This window comes from Aspergillus eucalypticola (genome assembly GCF_003184535.1).
Source record: "Aspergillus eucalypticola CBS 122712 chromosome Unknown BO83scaffold_22, whole genome shotgun sequence".
Classification (NCBI taxonomy): Eukaryota; Fungi; Ascomycota; class Eurotiomycetes; order Eurotiales; family Aspergillaceae; genus Aspergillus; species Aspergillus eucalypticola.
This window is the reverse complement of record NW_020290296.1, coordinates 376,820-394,123: the sequence shown is the minus strand read 5'-3', so window position 1 is coordinate 394,123 and position 17,304 is coordinate 376,820. Positions and strand designations below refer to the sequence as shown.

The following is a 17,304-nucleotide window of genomic DNA, read 5'->3' as shown; positions in this document are numbered from 1 at the left end:
GTAGTGGTTCAATCGAATTAAGATCTCCCGAGTCGTACTACTGATTTGTTTACAAAAGCGAGAGCTGTTACAGGTAGTATAGCTCGACTCAGTGACCTATGATGCTAAGTTCTTAGTAACTACTAGTACTAACAGTTGTTGCCAGTCTTGTCATGATAGGCGTGGGTAAATGAATATGCTGTAGTGGGGACCTTTACCATCGAATAAATAATATGGAGTAACTATGAACTAACCGAGGTGATGATGGCATGACTGTCAGGATATCACGTAATCTATACTACGTAGAAGTGAATCTTACTCGAGGAGCTCCAATTATTATTATTCAATGCTGTATGTGCTATACTAATAACTAGATACTTATGTAAGTAGGAAGACTAGAAATACTGCAGGCCAAGTGAAGACGGAACTTAATAAATGGTAAACCCGATAGGGTAATATGGCAGAAGCCTGTTTCCATATTTCTATTTATCGTTATCGCGACGTGTCCGACATCGGGGATATATCGGGTTTGATACGAAGTATGAATATTACAACAGCTTATTGATGTATCTATACCCTTGTGAAATATTCTTTTATCCAATTTTTATTCATTTTTAAAACCCTTTTTTTTTTTTTTTTTTTTTTCTTGTTTGGCTTGGTCTCATCTAAGATATCGTTATGGTACTGATTGATTTTACAGTCCCTTGGCCTGCTTGGCTTCCGTCAAGGCTTCCTTCAAGGCAGCAATGGCCTTGTCGACGTCCGAACGGTTGGGATCCGTAACGCTGACGCCCATGTGTCCGAAGCGGATGTACTTGGTGGCAACCTGCTTGTGCAGACCCGCTGCAAAGATGACGCCGCGCTTCAGCAGACCCGGCAGGACGTCCGGGGGAGCCAGACCCTCCGGCAGCCAGATGGCCGTCATGGCGTGAGCCTGGTTCTCAGGCTTGGAAGCGACCTGCTGCAGACCGAGCTCGGCGACAGCAGCCTTGACGCGGTCGGAGGCCTGGGCGTGGATGGCGTAGCGCTCCGACATGGGGCGGGCGGTGATCTGGGAGAGGGTGGTGTGCAGGGCGTGGACGAGCTGGGTAGGAGGGGTGGCGAAGTAGGAGGGCTTGAAGTTCTCGTAGTTCTGCATGATGGGGAGCCAGTTGGCGATGGAGGCGTAGTAGGAGGACGGGGGCGTCTGGCGGGTCTTGAAGGTGTCGATGGCACGGCCGGACAGCATCAGGATGCTGAGGCCGGGCGGGCAGCCAATGGCCTTCTGACTGGCCGTGAGGACGACGTCAATGTCCCATTCGTCAAAAGCGATCTCTTCGCAGCCGACACTGCAGACACCGTCGACGACGATTAGGGTCTGGGGGCTGACACGGCGGACGACCTCGGCCACGCGCTTGATGTCGCTGAGGACACCGGTCGAGGTGTCGACGTGGGTGATGGTGATGATCTTGTAGGGCTTCTCCTTGAGGGCCTGCTCGATCTGCTCGAAAGAGGGGCGTTCGCCGATGGGGGCCTTGAGCTGGGTGGCATTGGCACCGTAGGTTTCCAGGCAGGTAGCGAAGGAGTCGGCGAAGTAACCGGTGTGCAGAACCAGGGCATTCTCACCCTTCTCGATCAGGTTGGAGGCCACGATATCCCAGCCGAGAGTACCACTACCGGAGATGACGAAAGGCTGAGCAGCAGGGTTGGAGGACTGGAAGAGCTTCCGGACCATGGACAGAGTCTCTCCGAAAGTCTTGACGAAACCGGGGGCGACATGGCTCTCACTGGAAGCCAAGAAATCGGTCAATGAGGGGCAGATCGGAGGAAAAAAGGACGAGGAGGGGAAGGGGGATTGATTAACTTACGCATAGTGAGCCATTGACTGGAGGACAGCATCGTCGAATTCAATGGGCCCTGGGATCAACAGGGTGGGGTGAGGGGCTTGGGAGGACATTTTGGCGGCGGGGGAAGGGGAGTCAGTGGGAGAGGAAGGAGTCGAAGGAGTCGAAGGAGAGGTAGTCGGAGTGGAAGCAGTGCGATCGAGGGGTTTATATTCGATATCGTCGGGAGCCAACGAGTTCCTCTCGGTCGAGAAGGGGGTGTTAAGCTCCGGCAGCGGGAGTCGCTGATCCAGGTGCCTGGAAATCAGGCTCAATCGCTGCTGGGGAGTGCGTTTGGCCGCCAGGGTTGCTGATTGAATCGGCTCTCGACGGGAGAGAGCCTGCGGGGTAAAGGAAGAATGGATAACGATAACTCTCTTTTGCTTGTGATGGAGGGTGGAACAACCGTGGGTTTCCCTCGGGGATCGCCGGGCTTGGATGCAGTAATGGGCAGTAATTGCAGTAATCTCTGTATCTCCAGGCACACTACTCACGCCCTATGGGACTTTTTTCCCTAGTGCAATGGTTGAATCCGGGTGATTTTATGCGATGGGTGAGATTGGAGACGATTTATGGGAATCGGTTTTTTTAGAGAATTCGGGTTTTGGGGAAATAGTTGTATTTCCTCACGTTCAAAAATTTTTTTTTCAATTCCCCTTTTCCAAATCATTCCCCTTTTTCCCTTACATTCTATCGGCCGGAAGACGCCATTCTTTCTCCAACCCGGGCGGACCCTTCCGTCCCACGATTTTCTCCGCGTTCAACAATGGCTGTGTCTGTCTTGACTCATACAAATGACATGACTAGTTGACTAACTAGTGTAGTTGACTGCACGATGTGCCATTGTATGAAAGTCAGTTGTGTCTTTGTACAAATGAGATCTCAGTAACAGCCACAACCGGCGGAGTGACCCATACTACGCTGTCCTCCCTCACTGCAATGTCCATGTGGACGATCTCAGCCAGGTCTCTGAAGATTCATCCTGGTGACTGACTTAACTAACTACTTACTCAAGATGTACCATCAGTCAGCACGATTCGCAGGTTCATTTGTCCTTTCATTTGGAATTGTTTAGTGACCCCCCGGAGCAGTCCAGGGCCTTCGGACTTCCCACCTACTGATTCTCCGTTCCATAGCAGCAAAGATGATTCAAATTGTCTAACTTTTTGGCCTCGCAGATGTATGTAGGAAAGCGCAAACATGTCTGCCCGAATCTGCTGGATAGAACAATAACCTGGTTGCTTACGGTGCCCACATGCTGTCGTGGAGGGGTGCTGTTGGTCTTCCATTCGATGCTGAGGTTCGGGGAGCCTTGGTTCTCTTCCAAGTGGGTCTGAGTCTCCCAGCTGGACGACGACCTGCCATCCATTCCATGCAGTTTGTCTGCGTTCATTCTGGTTACATCAAAAAGGAATAAATAGTTGTCCTCTTCAACGTCCCTAGTCCAAATCAATTCAAACAGGATACTTGTCGGTTTACAGTTTGGAATCCCTTGAATCTTCTACCCCTCTCTTTACCCCTCCATCGGATCATCACAATGGCGACCCAAGAGCCTAAACCCGCAGTGGTCTGCGTTTTGTAGGCTGACCTCCCCCCGGATCCATCAGTACTTCTCAGAATGATAGTACTAATTCCCGATCAGCTGCGGCTCCTATCCGGGTAACTCTCCTAGCCATCTGGAAGCAGCTCGTGCGCTTGCGCAAGATTTCCACAAGCACAATGTGCAGCTGGTTTACGGTGGGGGTACCGTTGGTATCATGGGAGAGCTCGCCAAAACCCTAGTATCATTATCAGGACCTAAGTCAGTCCAGGGGATTATTCCGCAAGCCTTGGTTGAGGTCGAAGAAGGCTACAAAGGCTCAGCAGCAGACACGCAAAGCAAGGAAGGCAAGGCTGCTGAGCGTGTCGTGAACCAGTCCGTACAAGAATCCAACTTCGGCATGGTGACCATCGTCCCCGACATGCATACCCGCAAGAGATTGATGGCCCAGAAGGTCCTTGAAGGCGGTCCCGGGTCAGGCTTCGTTGCCCTTGCTGGTGGATTTGGCACCATGGAGGAACTCATGGAAATGACCACCTGGAACCAGCTTGGTATCCACAAGGCGGGCATCGTCCTACTGAACATCAACGGCTACTGGAATGGGATCCTCCAGTGGATCCAGGCCGCTGTCAAAGAGGGTCTGGTGAGCCCTGAGAATGCTCGTATCATTGCAGAGGCTACAAAGGTGGAGGAGGTTCTTAAGATGCTGAGGGAGTATCAAATCAGCAGTGATCGTATGGCGTTGAACTGGGGACAAGAATAAGCGGTCGATTACTCAGCAATCTTCTACCAGCATAGTTAACTACATGATACAACATGGCACCGCGACACCTCTAACCTGTATAGTTATGAGTACTGAAATTGTCGCATAGAGCCTCCTATAATAGAACGACTTATGAATAGTTGTCAAGCCAAAGTGACCTACAGAGGCTAATCCCGAACGGCTTGTAGGATAGGGCTTAGGGCAGCCCGGGGTGGCAGGCATCCATCGGCGGGCGTCTATAAGCTTTCCCCGCGGAGCTCCATCGCGCCGGAGGAGCAACTGATAGTCATACGTAGCTTAATTTCCCATTTCCGTTCCCATCACCGTCGCTGTCTGCTGTCCACCTACTACTTCTCGCCAATCATACTCCCAAGTCCACGCCCACTTGGAATGGGCCTTGAGTACTTCCTTGCTTGCTTCTTCTAGGATGACTTCCCGTCTAGTCCTGGTCATTGGTGACCTCTTCATCCCCGACAGAGCCCCCGTACGCATCCCATCATCTCTTATCGCATCCTCGCAGGTTGACCTGTCTGCTGACTCGTACTCACTAGGACCTCCCGGCCAAGGTGCGCACTTTTGCTCCATCCCTCTTGACCCTCCTCTCTGTTTCGCAATCCCCCGTTCTCGATTAACACGCGCACAGTTCCGCAAACTCCTGACGCCTGGCAAGATCGGCCAGATCCTCTGTCTCGGCAATCTCACCGATCGGAGCACCTTCGAATTCCTCCGACAGGTCGCTCCAGACTTGCAATTGGTCAAAGGCGACTTCGATGTCGATTCCCCAAACCTACCCCTCTCCAAAGTGGTGACCCACGGGAGTCTCCGCATCGGCTTTACTCATGGCCACACCATCATCCCCCCGGGGGACGCCGATGCCCTTCTGATCGCTGCCCGCCAGATGGATGTTGACATACTGCTATGGGGTGGAACCCACCGCTTTGAAGCCTTTGAGCTGGAGGGGAGATTCTTTATCAACCCGGGCAGCGCCACCGGAGCCATGAGCACGGGGTACTGGCCTGAAGGGGAGGAGCCGACACCTAGTTTCTGTTTGATGGATGTAAGTCGCGCAACTCTACGGGCTCGCTGCAAGACGCTTTGCGTGCTCCAGGCTAATGATGTATTGCAGATCCAAGGCGATGTTCTCGTGTTGTATGTTTACCAGCTGAAGACGGACGCCAACGGGGTTGAGACAGTCGCGGTCGAGAAAGTATCTTACCGCAAGAACAATATCCCTTCTTCATGAGTTGACGCTTTATAATTTCTTATTGTACATACATAGAACCAGGCACGATAATGATGTTCTTCTAACCTATGCGACTGTTGTTCATGTTCATGTTGAATTAGTTTATAGTGATGTATGGTTGCAATCCATGGTCTGTTTTGAACACGTCGCATCACTAGGGCAGTAGCTGACATATAGCATGATTTATGCTGCAAATAAGACCCCTACCCAAGGAGATGATAGGTTCTATCGGCATTATACTGAGGGCGCGGTAATTGCTATGGAGATTGACAGCCTCCTTGCTGTATGGTGGACATTTTTACGTGACTTTGATGTCCTCGAAGCTAAAAGGAAAGAAAAAAAGACATTTACAAGTCCGCAAGCCTTGGAAAATACGTACGTAGCGATGGATTGAATCCCAACATCTGCCAATGCGACTAGGAACTTGCCGAGTCCTAGGGGCTCAGGATGATGTAGAGCGGTACCGAAGGGAGTGGTCCAATGACAAACCTGCTAGGCCGGAAAGAGCAAGCAGTGACTTCGGTGTCGATCAACGCAAGCATCACATTTGGTTTCTGCACCCTCCAGTCACCTATCACCTATCTTACTTTCTCTACTTGAACAGGTCCTAGTTTAGTTCTAGGTGCCAGTCCTTTCTGCCCTTCTCGGACCTTTTATTTTTCCTGCAGCTTTCCCTCCCCCGCCCACCAGACCAGTTCCGCGGAAGCTATCGTTGCCGCTTGAGCTTTCATTGCGACTCAGTGACGTGAAGGAAAAACGACGCGACTCTCTCTACACCTCTAATAATAATGGCTACGGAAGAGAACGAGATCAAGGATGAGCGCCTGCAACACCAGGAGGAGGCTGGTGATGATGAGGTACGTTTTGACGGCTTGCGCTGAAAACCTGACGCTTGGTGCTTTCTTTTGCTGGTTTCTTGGCTTGCTTCTATTTGACTTTTACGATTTACCTTTCACTGGATTCAGCTAATGTGCCATTTCTTTTTCATGATTCTTAGGAGGAGATTGCGGCGATGAAGAAACGGGTAGCCGAAATGGAATCCGAGGCAGCGAAGCTACGCGAGATGCAAGCCACACTTGATCAGCAATCGGAGAACCTGCGTGAGGACAAAGAGGAGATCGACGCTCGGAGTATCTTCGTCGGAAACGTGGACTACGGTGCCTCTCCCGAGGAGATCCAGGCACACTTTCAAAGTTGCGGCTCAATAAACCGTGTTACTATTTTGCTGGACAAGTTCACGGGCCAGCCCAAGGGGTATGTTGCAGCGCATTCATCTGACGGGGAGGGAATTCCATATGCTAATATGATTTACAGATACGCCTACGTAGAATTCGCGGAACCCAGTTTAGTGGCTCAGGCCCTTGTCCTGAACGAGAGTGTCTTCCGTGGCCGGAACCTGAAGGTAGGTCGCATGATTGAGGCCATTGATCGAGTGAATGATACTAATACTCTGTGGTTTACAGGTCGTTCCCAAGCGTACCAACCTGCCCGGCATGAGCCGCGGTCGTGGACGAGGTGGATTCCGCGGTGGTGGTGGTGGTCGGGGGTACCGTGGCGGATTTGCGCCCCGTGGAGGATATCGCGGTGGCTACCGTGGCCGGGGTCGCGGCTATGCGCCCTACTAAGGGCATGGTCTGCTAGGAGGCGAAGCATGCGAGCGAATGTTAGGTGCAGACTCGACGCGGCATCGCGGTGGATGGAGACGTCCGGTGCGACGCACAGGTCGAGGTCTGAAATGCACACATCTCTCTTGATCTAGTGAGGGAATCCTCTGGAGTTTATGGACCGGGATGTACTCTGTATGATAACCCTCGGGCAATCTCGGACTGCGCCAGATGGGTGGAGCACTGAAGTCGCTTGTTTCTTGTTGTGATATCATAAAGCCTACAGAGAGAATTTGCTTTACAACAGGAACCGTCAAGAAAAAGAAAATAGTCAAGAGGACGGACAATTGGGAATTACGTCTTGGAACAGACAGAATAATGGAGCTGCTGTGAGTTCAGCAAAAAAAAAAAAAAAAAAAAAAAAAAAAAAAAAAAAAAAAAAAAAAAGAAGAAGAGAAAGAAAGACAGGAATATGTGGCTCATTTAAAAATATATGTAGTAAAAGGCAGCAAGGCGTTGGAATTAGCCATGCCAATAATAATACTGTAGGGAGCAAGGACGGAAGAAAACAGGGAATAACGTCATGAGAAAAATAAATAAAATAATATAACTGAGTAATAAAAATTTACACCAATGAAGGACGGCATACCCAGCCAGAACAGCCCTACACTAAAACCAGATTACTACTTAACTAGTACTGTTACTTTGTCAATCCCTATCGGCAAGGCCGGCATGATGTCGCATTTGAAGAGGCAATATCAAGCATCGAATAGTAAGCGGGAAAGGGGGGACGGAAGAGCATCCAATCTCCGTCAGCAAGTTTGGGGGAGAGAGAGTGAGAGAGTCTAGAAAGGCCGACCCATGCGAGGCGCTGACGAGTTTATTCCTCAGAGCGGAGCAAGAGAGAGGGAATCATATCGCTTTTTTTTTTCGTTTTCTTTCCTCCCTTGGGTATTGTGCCCCACTGTGCTTGTGTAATTGACTGTAATGGTGTGAAGATATCATTCATTGATTGGTAAGTTTTAAGTTGGAAGAAGGAAGAGAAGGAGATGAAGAGAGGGGTGGGAAGTGCAATTTTCCGTGGGAAGAATTTGGCTGCCTTGGACGGGGAGCGGAGGGAGGGATATAGAATATGATTAACTCCAGTATGTGCAGAGTTGTGAAAGTGAAAAATAAAAGTAGGCACCTACGTACTTAACTTATTTATTCTCTATTGACAGAGTATCAGTATTGAAAATGTGACCGCGGGGCTGCATGTTTTGGGCGGAATTCCGGGCAGCCCAAACGATCGGAGGGATATTATCGATACTATCTAGACTAGACTAGACTGGTTTACTCGGTACTTTGTAGTGACTGTAGCAAGTTACTAAGAATTAACTTATTTGTCTAATATCAGATTGAAGCAAAGAGATTGATTGCATCTTCTACAGTTTATATCGGTAGAGATCGATCTATCTTTTTTTTTTTATTTTCTGCCGGTGAAGAATAATAGACAAAAGAGTCGTGCTACTTACTACTAGATACGACTACGACTACTACTACGACTACTACCACCACTACTAATTACTACATGACTCTAGTACATACAGAGACTAGAACAAGTTGTGCTTAGCTGCTTTGACGTCTCTCTAGTCAGTAGTTAGTTAGTTCGTCACTCGTCCTTCTCTTTCCCTCCCCCTCCTTTCCCTTTCTCGCCACGACCATCGGAACAAGCACCAGGAGAAAAAAACCCACCGTTCATCCTCTGATACTCGTGGACTCTTCCAGACGGGCATCGTTCCCAACTAAATTTGACTAGCACACAAACGGGATACCCGTTAGTTTACTTAGTTACTAGAGGAAGAAGAAGAAGATCCGCCTTTGCCCGCGCCAACCTCTCTCGTCTCTCCCCTCCTCCCTGTTGCCTCCGGGTCAAAGTCCCACGACTTTGTCTCTGTGTGTGTTTGTGTGTCTCTGCCTTGCCTGCTTGACTAAGAAGTACTTAATTAGTTAACTAAAGTTGGTTAACTTAACATTAGTTAAGTGACTTACTGAGTAACTTATTAAGTGGTTGCTTTGCTGCACCTCCCGGGCGAACCCCTCGCGGCCCCGTGATTGGCTCCCAAAGCGCAACGTCAGGACTGCCCTGCTCAGCCCCAAACTGGCCTGCGAGACTGACTGGAAAGACACTATCTACGACTGACTGCCCGCGCCTCCTCCTTCTCCATCATCATCTAAACGCCTTCGCTCGGCCCGTTGGTTATCGTCATCCTCATCTTTTATCGTCCTTACTTTTTCTCTCTCTCTTTCTTCCCGTGCCCACCTCTCTCTCTCTCCTCTCCCCCTCGCTCTCCACCCTCCACCGTTCGCTTTTCCCTTTAACCCCCCTTCTCCTCTTCCTCCCCCCCCCCCCCCCCACGACTTTCGCCTGACGCCACTTCCCTCTCCCGCTGCTGCTTGGTGTCCGTGCCTGTCGACGGCGGTGGATGCGCACGCCGCGATTTACCTTTTGAGGCTTGTTCGGATCGGCCGTTTTGCTGCACTTAGAGGCGCGTCATTGTCTGCCTGTTCCCTCCCTCCAGGATGGGTTCCAACCTGCCAGCGTATGTGCATACCTCGGATCCTCCCCTTGCGTGATGTCTTGAACATCAACATCGTCTGTTCTGTATGTACGTCGTGCTACCGACAGATTGCTAACCATCGATGACTTGCAGGCAACCAAATCTTCGGGTCACAAGTAAGCTTGATTCGGCGGCGAATCTTCGACGGCCTTGATTGGTTATGGTGGAACGGATGTGAGACTGACTGGTTTGTTCGATAGTTATCGCAGCGGATGGGTTATACAAGCGCGATGTTTTCCGTACGTCCCCGCCATTATTTGATCTACGGATGACTGCCAGCTGACATCTGCTTCGTCGATAGGATTTCCCGATCCCTTCGCTGTGGCCACCGTCGGGGGTGAGCAAACCCACACGACGTCGGTGATCAAGAAGACGCTGAACCCCTACTGGAATGAGATGTTTGACCTGTAAGGACCCGCTGGATTGTCTGTCTTCGTGGACCGACACTAATCACCGGTCCATGCAGCCGAGTCAATGAAGACAGTATCCTCGCAATCCAGATCTTTGACCAGAAGAAGTTCAAGAAGAAGGATCAAGGTTTCCTCGGTGTGATCAATGTGCGGATTGGCGATGTTATAGATCTACAGATGGGTGGCGATGGTGAGTCACGAGATTGGATGGTGTTCACCCCTCTTCCCGGTCGTCCATACTGACAGCGGTCTCGCGCCATTTCAGAAATGCTCACCCGAGATTTGAAGAAATCCAACGATAACCTTGTAGTGCACGGAAAGCTCATTATCAACCTGTCCACCAACCTCAGCACCCCCATCCCGAACCAGGCCAATGGCTTGCATCGTTCACATGCCCAGTCGTCGACCTCCAGTGGGCTCGTTCCCCAGGTTTCGAGTGCTTCGCATCCTTCCGTCAGCCCAGCTCAAGCCGAGCCGTCCGCCGCCGCCGCGTCGAACGTGTCGCTCCATCCCCAACGAGTCCCCTCAACCACCCGGCCGACCAGCACGGTAGGCCCCGTCAATGGCGGCGCCGCCCCCCCTCCAGCTGGCCCTCAAGGTTCTCGCACCAATCTCAGTTCCTTCGAGGACAGCCAGGGTCGACTACCAGCTGGCTGGGAGCGACGGGAGGATAACTTGGGACGTACTTACTATGTGGATCACAACACGCGGACTACCACCTGGACCCGGCCGTCATCGAACTACAATGAGCAAACGCAACGCACACAGCGCGAGGCCAACATGCAACTGGAGCGCCGCGCTCACCAGAGCCGGATGCTGCCGGAAGACCGGACAGGGGCCAATTCACCAAATCTGCAGGAGAGCCCGCAACCGCAACCGCAGCAGGCCCATACCCGCCGGCCGGTGGCAGCGCCAGCGCTGTGTCCATGATGGCCACGGGAGCTACCACTGCAGGCACTGGTGAGCTCCCCCCCGGATGGGAGCAGCGGACGACACCCGAGGGACGGCCCTACTTTGTCGACCACAACACCCGGACGACCACATGGGTCGATCCTCGGCGACAGCAGTACATCCGCATGTACGGACACAATGCCAACGGCGGCAACACGACCATCCAGCAGCAGCCGGTGTCTCAGCTGGGCCCTCTGCCTAGTGGATGGGAAATGCGGTTGACGAATACGGCCCGGGTGTACTTTGTGGACCACAACACCAAGACCACCACGTGGGATGATCCCCGTCTGCCGTCGTCGTTGGATCAGGGCGTGCCGCAGTACAAGCGTGACTTCCGCCGCAAGCTGATCTACTTCCGGTCGCAGCCCGCGCTGCGCATCATGTCCGGCCAGTGCCACGTGAAGGTGCGGCGTAACAACATCTTTGAGGATTCGTACGCCGAGATCATGCGGCAAAGTGCTTCGGATCTGAAGAAGCGGTTGATGATCAAGTTTGACGGTGAAGACGGTCTCGATTACGGTGGTCTTTCCCGGTAGGTCTCTTCCCCCTTGGCTGAGAAATGGTTGAATACTGACTGAAGTAGTGAATTCTTCTTCCTCCTTTCGCACGAAATGTTTAACCCGTTCTATTGTCTTTTCGAGTATTCCGCACACGATAATTATACCCTGCAAATTAATCCCCATTCGGGTGTGAACCCGGAGCACTTGAACTACTTCAAGTTCATTGGACGCGTGGTCGGGCTGGCTATCTTCCACCGGCGCTTCCTGGACTCGTTCTTCATCGGAGCGTTCTACAAGATGATGCTCCGGAAGAAGGTGTCGCTCCAGGACATGGAGGGTGTAGACGAGGATCTGCACCGCAATCTGGCGTGGACTTTGTAGGTTTATCGTTAAGATGGCATGGATCACTTCTCTAACGCTGCGCAGGGAAAACGACATTGAAGGCATCATCGAATTGACCTTCTGCGTTGACGATGAGAAGTTTGGTGAGCGCACTACGATCGATCTGAAGCCCGGGGGCCGGGACATTCCCGTTACCAACGAGAACAAGCATGAATATGTAGAGTAAGTACTGTCTGCTACGTTATTGGCATGGTTGGCAAAGCTAATGAATCAGACTGGTCACGGAATGGAAAATCGTGAAGCGGGTCGAGGAGCAGTTCAACGCGTTCATGTCGGGCTTCAACGAGCTGATTCCGGCGGATCTGGTCAACGTGTTCGACGAGCGCGAGCTGGAGCTGCTGATCGGCGGTATTGCAGACATCGATGTGGATGACTGGAAGAAGCACACGGATTACCGCGGATACCAGGAACAGGACGAGGTGATCCAGAACTTCTGGAAGATCGTGCGCACCTGGGATGCGGAGCAGAAGTCGCGTCTGCTGCAGTTTACCACGGGAACGTCTCGTATTCCGGTCAATGGTTTCAAGGATCTGCAGGGTTCGGACGGACCGAGACGGTTCACCATTGAGAAGTCGGGCGATCCAATCGCGCTGCCCAAGTCGCACACCTGGTAAGCCCCCTATACTCACGCAAGATTACAGCGCATACTAAACTAAGCCAGTTTCAACCGACTGGATCTGCCGCCGTACAAGACGCACGACGTTTTGGAGCACAAGCTGTCCATTGCCGTGGAGGAGACATTAGGTTTTGGACAAGAGTAGACAGGTGATGGGTGATATTGCATATGATCTCTAGCATCGACGCAAGGCAAAACATGGGTGTCCGAATAACGTTACGGACTATGCCTGCGAGGAGACGATCCGAGAGGGGACTATCTCTTTTCGTCGATATATTGTTCGGTTAGCAGGCAGGGCGGCAGTGGGCTTAGTGAACTGTATATAGTGTATTATTGCGGCGCCCGCAGCCATTGGGCGAGGTGTATGGAGTAGAATGTCGAATACTTCCAATTGGCATGATGTTCACCGATGTGTAGGTTTGGCCAGCAGCCAAGACGCACAGCATATTCCCATATTCGACATTCCATGCCGAACTAATGATCAAGAGAAATCGGTCTGGAAAAATCCCAAGTCATGTACCCAGAAGAGAGTGCTATATGATATGTCGTACGCCACCAATAATAGGCGGGTCTATACCCTAGTTACTCCTGCTCCTATACTTTTCGACCATAACTATGTACATGGAAGATATAAAACTGATACCATTTCCACAAACAACACAGTATCATACTCTTCAATCACTCTCATTCCCCAGCTATACTATATACTATATACCCTTCTATCCTATACTCACATTCTACCTACCACGAACACACACACCACCAAGACTTGAAACAGAAGAGATAGACAAAAATGCAATTCAAACTGAACCTCATCTACCTCCTAACCCTGACCCTCGCCTCTCTCTCCGCCGCCTCTCCCGCCGCAGAAACCGGCGCAGCAGCAGCAGCAGGAGGAGGTACAGATTCCGGCGCACAACCCCCAGCGCCGACCTCTACTGGCAGTAGTAGCAGCAGCAGCGACGACAGCAGCAGCCCCTACCAACAATGCGCGAAGAAGTATACCTCCCTCTACCCCAAATTAACCCCACATATACACACACACACACACACACACCAACGAAGTAACTAACTAATGGAATAATAATAATGATGATGATGAAATAGCATCCTCGACGCCTGCCTTTCGCAAATGAAACCCCTAATGGACAAATGTTCCCAGAATGATTGGTCATGTCGGTGTACGCAGAGCAAGAATATGCTTACGTATGATACTCCTAATCCATCCATCCATCCATCCATCCTCATTGGGGGGGGAGGGATGTTATACAGAAAACTTATAAAGGAATTATTATATTAATTATCGGGTTAGATGCTATAACGACTGCCCCTCCGACCCAAACCATACCTCGGCCGATCAACAGAAAATGGAGTATTGTAATGCGGCGGAGGCGTATTCGCTGTATTCGACTTCTACTAGTGTGAGGTCGTCGAAGACGGTCGTGAGTAGTACCTCGTCTGCGACGAGTAGTAGGACTGCGGTGGCGGCGGCGGCGACTTCGTCTGGGGCGGCGGGGAGTGTTAGGGTTGGTGAGGGGGTTGCTGGGGTGGGGATGGGGATGGGTATGGGGTTGGCTGGGTTGGTTGTTGCTTTGGTTTAGGGTATTAACTATACTACGTACTAGTAGTAGTAGTGTAGTATAGGAGTGTTGAGGTGTGGGGTGTGAGTTTGTGGGTTGTGGTGATAAATGGGGATGATGTTTGTATTTACTTATAATCTACTAAGGGTGAAAGGTATTGATGGGTAATGTACGATGAGTGGAATCATGTATCTGTATAATGCTTGCAAATGGGTATATGGGTATCAACGAAAATATCTCTCAAAAATCGACCGTATGCGTTTCCTGGCCCTCCATGCTCCTACTACCACTGCCCCCGTGGTGAATGTCCCTACGAGCATCCATTGGAATGGTCGTTCGGAGAAGACGAAGAATGAGCTTGTCGAGCTGTCATCGATATCGATATCGGTTAACTCCTGTTCGTAACAGTTTAGCATCGTACTTATAAGGTCATCCAAGTGGCAGGGTAGCTAGCTTACGCATCCCTCAAACCCTCTCGTCACGCCCATTTCATTCCCCTCCAAATCCACCGCCATCAGGCGAAAATATCCCTCTCCTATCAAATCCACCTGCGTCTCGAATCCTTCTTTCGGCGTATACGCAACACTCTCAAATTCATCCTCGCCCGCACTGGAATTCCTCGCCCGCTGCAGCACCCACCCTGCAATATCCGTCGCCCCGTTCCAGCTCACATATGCCGTGTCACCCGCCTCGTCGACCGCCACATCCGGCGGCACTCGCGGCCGTCCAACCCAGTGGAACTTTTGCGCGCGATACGACTTGATCCATCCCAACCAGAAGAAGACGCGCGGCCCCCAGTGAAAGTCGCACAGCACTTCGCCGTCCACGGTGAACTCGGTGTACGCTGATGGCTTGCCCCAGCCGATGAAAACATGACCGGTCCGGGGAAGCACCTGCAGGCTGCCCTGGGAGTGGCTGCTAAAGGAGCCGGGACTGTCGTAGACGTGCAGGGTGTTGGCTGTCCAGTCGTCGAAGTTTAATTCGATCATGAACCCACGCGTATGGTCTCTAGTGCTGAGATGCTCGTGCGCTCCGTTGTCGAGCAGCGTGATGATCGTCTCGGACTGCCAGCGTGCGTCGTGCTGCCAGGTAATTCCCGTGGCGGACTTGTCCGGGGATATGTCCTTGAAGGTATTGCGTTTCCCGCCTAGTACCCAGAGGATCTCGCCCCAGGGGCTGATGCAGGTGACGGTGTGCATGTAGCGGGATGAAACGAGGTAATTTCCGTTGGGGTGTTTGTCGATGCTGTTGATGTGGAAGAAGTCGTAGGCGTCGTGGGCTGTTGGGGCGGAGCCTTTTTCGCCGAGGGGGTAATAGGATTCGTCGATGTCGTAGTAATCGCTTGCTCGCCATTCGAAGAGCAGCTCACCCGTCGCAATGTCTATCTCTTGGAAGAGTCCGTCGTAGATCCAGCCGTCTTCGGGTCCGTCGACGGAGGAAAGGTCCGCCTCGCAGATGTCGTAGATGGTCATGAGTGCGGTGCCCTCGTCGGTGATTTTGAATTCGTGCACGTCGCCGGTATATCCGTTGGCGGGGGATACGATGTAAACGACATCGTAGGAGGAATTTAGCTATGAATGATAAGCTTCAATCACTGCCAGTCAGTCATGCAGCTGCTACCTACCATGTAATATTGGCCGAGTCCCCGTGTGCCGTCGTCATCGCCCGCCCAGAAAGTCAAGTAATCCTCCCCCATGTAGCGTTGAACTTTGAGGTCCATGATCTGGCCGAATTCCCGCTCAATCCATACCAGATTTCCCTGGCTGTCGTAGACTAGCGGCCCCGGGTCTGGGTATGAATGGCCGCGAGGGCTAAGAAAAACGTAGCCCTCTTCACATCGCGGGTCCCAGCGCAGGACATTGACCTCGGGAGATTCCTGGTCAAACGACTCATATTTCAGAGTGGGATGAGGACCCAGAAAGCCCAGGTCATACCAGAGGCCATGCCATGAGAAGGCCGATGCCAGTATGGGCCACAAGGCCCAGAGAACCAGCAGCACGGCCATCTACGGCAGATTGAAGCAGCACGGCAGGGCAGGTAGTAGTCAATGAAAGAGAACTAGCCTGCCAGAGGAAGAAAGAGTCGTGCATGGCGGCGGAGAAAAAGGCGATACGCTGCAAACGGAGAAAGCGAGTGGGCGCGGGCAGTTAGGAGGTGGGACAGAGCATGACGCGGATAGTCGCAAATCATGGACCGAAGCCACCCAACGAGCGAACGGGAGAGAGGTTAGCCGGGCCCCAGACGTTCGTGTGGATGCAGCGCTAGACTGGAGTGGGATGACAGATTCGTAGGCATGTTGGCATTTCAGGATGAATTGGTGGGAGGCGGATCCACTGGTGGCAGCGCTAGTAGTGGAGAACCACGCGGACGGACAGTTTGGAAAAGCCAATTATAGTGGGATGTGATGAGAAGCATCCAAGGACTCGGAGTCGGAGAACCTTATCTGCGTTGGTCATAATAGACCAGGACGGAATGGAAATGGTACGGGCATCGATAGTAGAAAGTTGAATGTGGAAGTCCTGAAAACGGATGGCGTTGCGAATGCGGCACTTGGATAGTAGTACTAGAAGAGAACGCCAACAGGACAGGTGACAGTTCGAGTACGTATGCTATGCACGCCACTGGAGTCGCAGATGGCGAAATGGGTCATGATGGATTAATAATATACCAGTCAGGCAGCATTAATCTGGCGACCGCGCAATCTCTGGCTTCCCCGGCGGTTTGCTGTGCAGTTGCATCCAAGGATCGGTTTGCCATCGGAGAGAGAGAGAGAGAGAGAGACGATGCAAATGCCAACCGAAAACGGAATGCATATCATGCCAAGAATGATAGTATAGTTGAAGCAATTAAGGAGATGTTTCAGAGCCAAGAATGAATCCAGTTTAAACTAAACCCCTGAGTGTGACCCTACTCACGTGATCATTACCCATTTCTTGCCCCAGTCTCCTCCAATCTATAAACAGTGCTATTTAAGGTAGTAGAAGGCACAGCAATCCTTAGAAAATAGCTACACCACTCGTAGCACCCAAGCCAGGCTGTCATCGATCATGGCAGCCATCTGCACACATAAATTCTTCACTTGGTATGGGCATTATATAGTTCTGCAGCTTCCTTGGCCCGTTGAAGTCTGGTATGTATCTATCTTCATCTCCCTTGTTCTAGGGTTCCCCCACGGCCAGAAATTCCCATGTGGGTCGCTCTGTGGATTCATTCATCGTCGGGGGAACCTCTGGCATGATATTAAGCATGCATTC

At 51.5% G+C, this 17,304-nt stretch overlaps 5 protein-coding genes across 5 annotated transcripts; 3 read left to right on the top strand and 2 right to left on the bottom strand.

Annotated features, from left to right (window-relative positions):
- Positions 1-617: 617 nt before the first annotated feature.
- BO83DRAFT_380606 (alanine--glyoxylate transaminase) lies at positions 618-1,949 on the bottom strand. The gene is made up of 2 exons (XM_025531785.1): positions 1,827-1,949; positions 618-1,745 (listed from the first exon to the last, which is right to left on the bottom strand). The coding sequence occupies exons 1-2, from the start codon at positions 1,913-1,915 to the stop codon at positions 674-676; spliced, it is 1,161 nt and encodes a 386-aa protein (XP_025385511.1). The 5' UTR covers positions 1,916-1,949; the 3' UTR covers positions 618-673.
- A 1,429-nt stretch (positions 1,950-3,378) lies between these two features.
- On the top strand, positions 3,379-5,387 carry BO83DRAFT_318562 (vacuolar protein sorting 29; the record flags this gene model as incomplete). The annotated part of the gene is made up of 6 exons (XM_025527746.1): positions 3,379-3,419; positions 3,484-4,115; positions 4,588-4,628; positions 4,696-4,710; positions 4,788-5,201; positions 5,271-5,387. The coding sequence occupies 6 exons, from the start codon at positions 3,379-3,381 to the stop codon at positions 5,385-5,387; spliced, it is 1,260 nt and encodes a 419-aa protein (XP_025385510.1).
- A 533-nt stretch (positions 5,388-5,920) lies between these two features.
- On the top strand, positions 5,921-7,375 carry BO83DRAFT_380602 (RNA-binding domain-containing protein). The gene is made up of 4 exons (XM_025531784.1): positions 5,921-6,244; positions 6,385-6,641; positions 6,702-6,789; positions 6,851-7,375. Exons 1-4 carry the CDS (start codon positions 6,176-6,178, stop codon positions 7,010-7,012), a joined length of 576 nt encoding a protein of 191 aa, XP_025385509.1. The 5' UTR covers positions 5,921-6,175; the 3' UTR covers positions 7,013-7,375.
- A 2,091-nt stretch (positions 7,376-9,466) lies between these two features.
- Positions 9,467-12,866, top strand: BO83DRAFT_410159 (NEDD4 family E3 ubiquitin-protein ligase). Its single transcript, XM_025534195.1, has 11 exons — positions 9,467-9,573; positions 9,685-9,707; positions 9,792-9,830; positions 9,893-9,998; positions 10,058-10,191; positions 10,267-10,923; positions 10,944-11,484; positions 11,536-11,829; positions 11,879-12,016; positions 12,069-12,464; positions 12,516-12,866. Exons 1-11 carry the CDS (start codon positions 9,554-9,556, stop codon positions 12,613-12,615), a joined length of 2,448 nt encoding a protein of 815 aa, XP_025385508.1. The 5' UTR covers positions 9,467-9,553; the 3' UTR covers positions 12,616-12,866.
- Positions 12,867-14,274: 1,408 nt separating this feature from the next.
- On the bottom strand, positions 14,275-16,055 carry BO83DRAFT_429610 (arylsulfotransferase family protein; the record flags this gene model as incomplete). The annotated part of the gene is made up of 3 exons (XM_025535483.1): positions 14,275-14,445; positions 14,509-15,621; positions 15,675-16,055. The coding sequence occupies 3 exons, from the start codon at positions 16,053-16,055 to the stop codon at positions 14,275-14,277; spliced, it is 1,665 nt and encodes a 554-aa protein (XP_025385507.1).
- Positions 16,056-17,304: the final 1,249 nt, after the last annotated feature.

Bases quoted from the DNA above. Each gene is read 5' to 3' on its own strand.
- BO83DRAFT_380606 (XM_025531785.1), bottom strand. From the start codon at position 1,915: ATGTCCTCCCAAGCCCCTCACCCCACCCTGTTGATCCCAGGGCCCATT. The intron at 1,746-1,826 runs GTAAGTTAATCA...CTTGGCTTCCAG, and splicing joins CAGTCAATGGCTCACTATGC to TGAGAGCCATGTCGCCCCCG.
- BO83DRAFT_380602 (XM_025531784.1), top strand. From the start codon at position 6,176: ATGGCTACGGAAGAGAACGAGATCAAGGATGAGCGCCTGCAACACCAG. The intron at 6,642-6,701 runs GTATGTTGCAGC...TATGATTTACAG, and splicing joins TTCACGGGCCAGCCCAAGGG to ATACGCCTACGTAGAATTCG. The intron at 6,790-6,850 runs GTAGGTCGCATG...TGTGGTTTACAG, and splicing joins TCCGTGGCCGGAACCTGAAG to GTCGTTCCCAAGCGTACCAA.
- BO83DRAFT_410159 (XM_025534195.1), top strand. From the start codon at position 9,554: ATGGGTTCCAACCTGCCAGC. The intron at 9,831-9,892 runs GTACGTCCCCGC...CTTCGTCGATAG, and splicing joins ATACAAGCGCGATGTTTTCC to GATTTCCCGATCCCTTCGCT. The intron at 12,017-12,068 runs GTAAGTACTGTC...CTAATGAATCAG, and splicing joins AACAAGCATGAATATGTAGA to ACTGGTCACGGAATGGAAAA.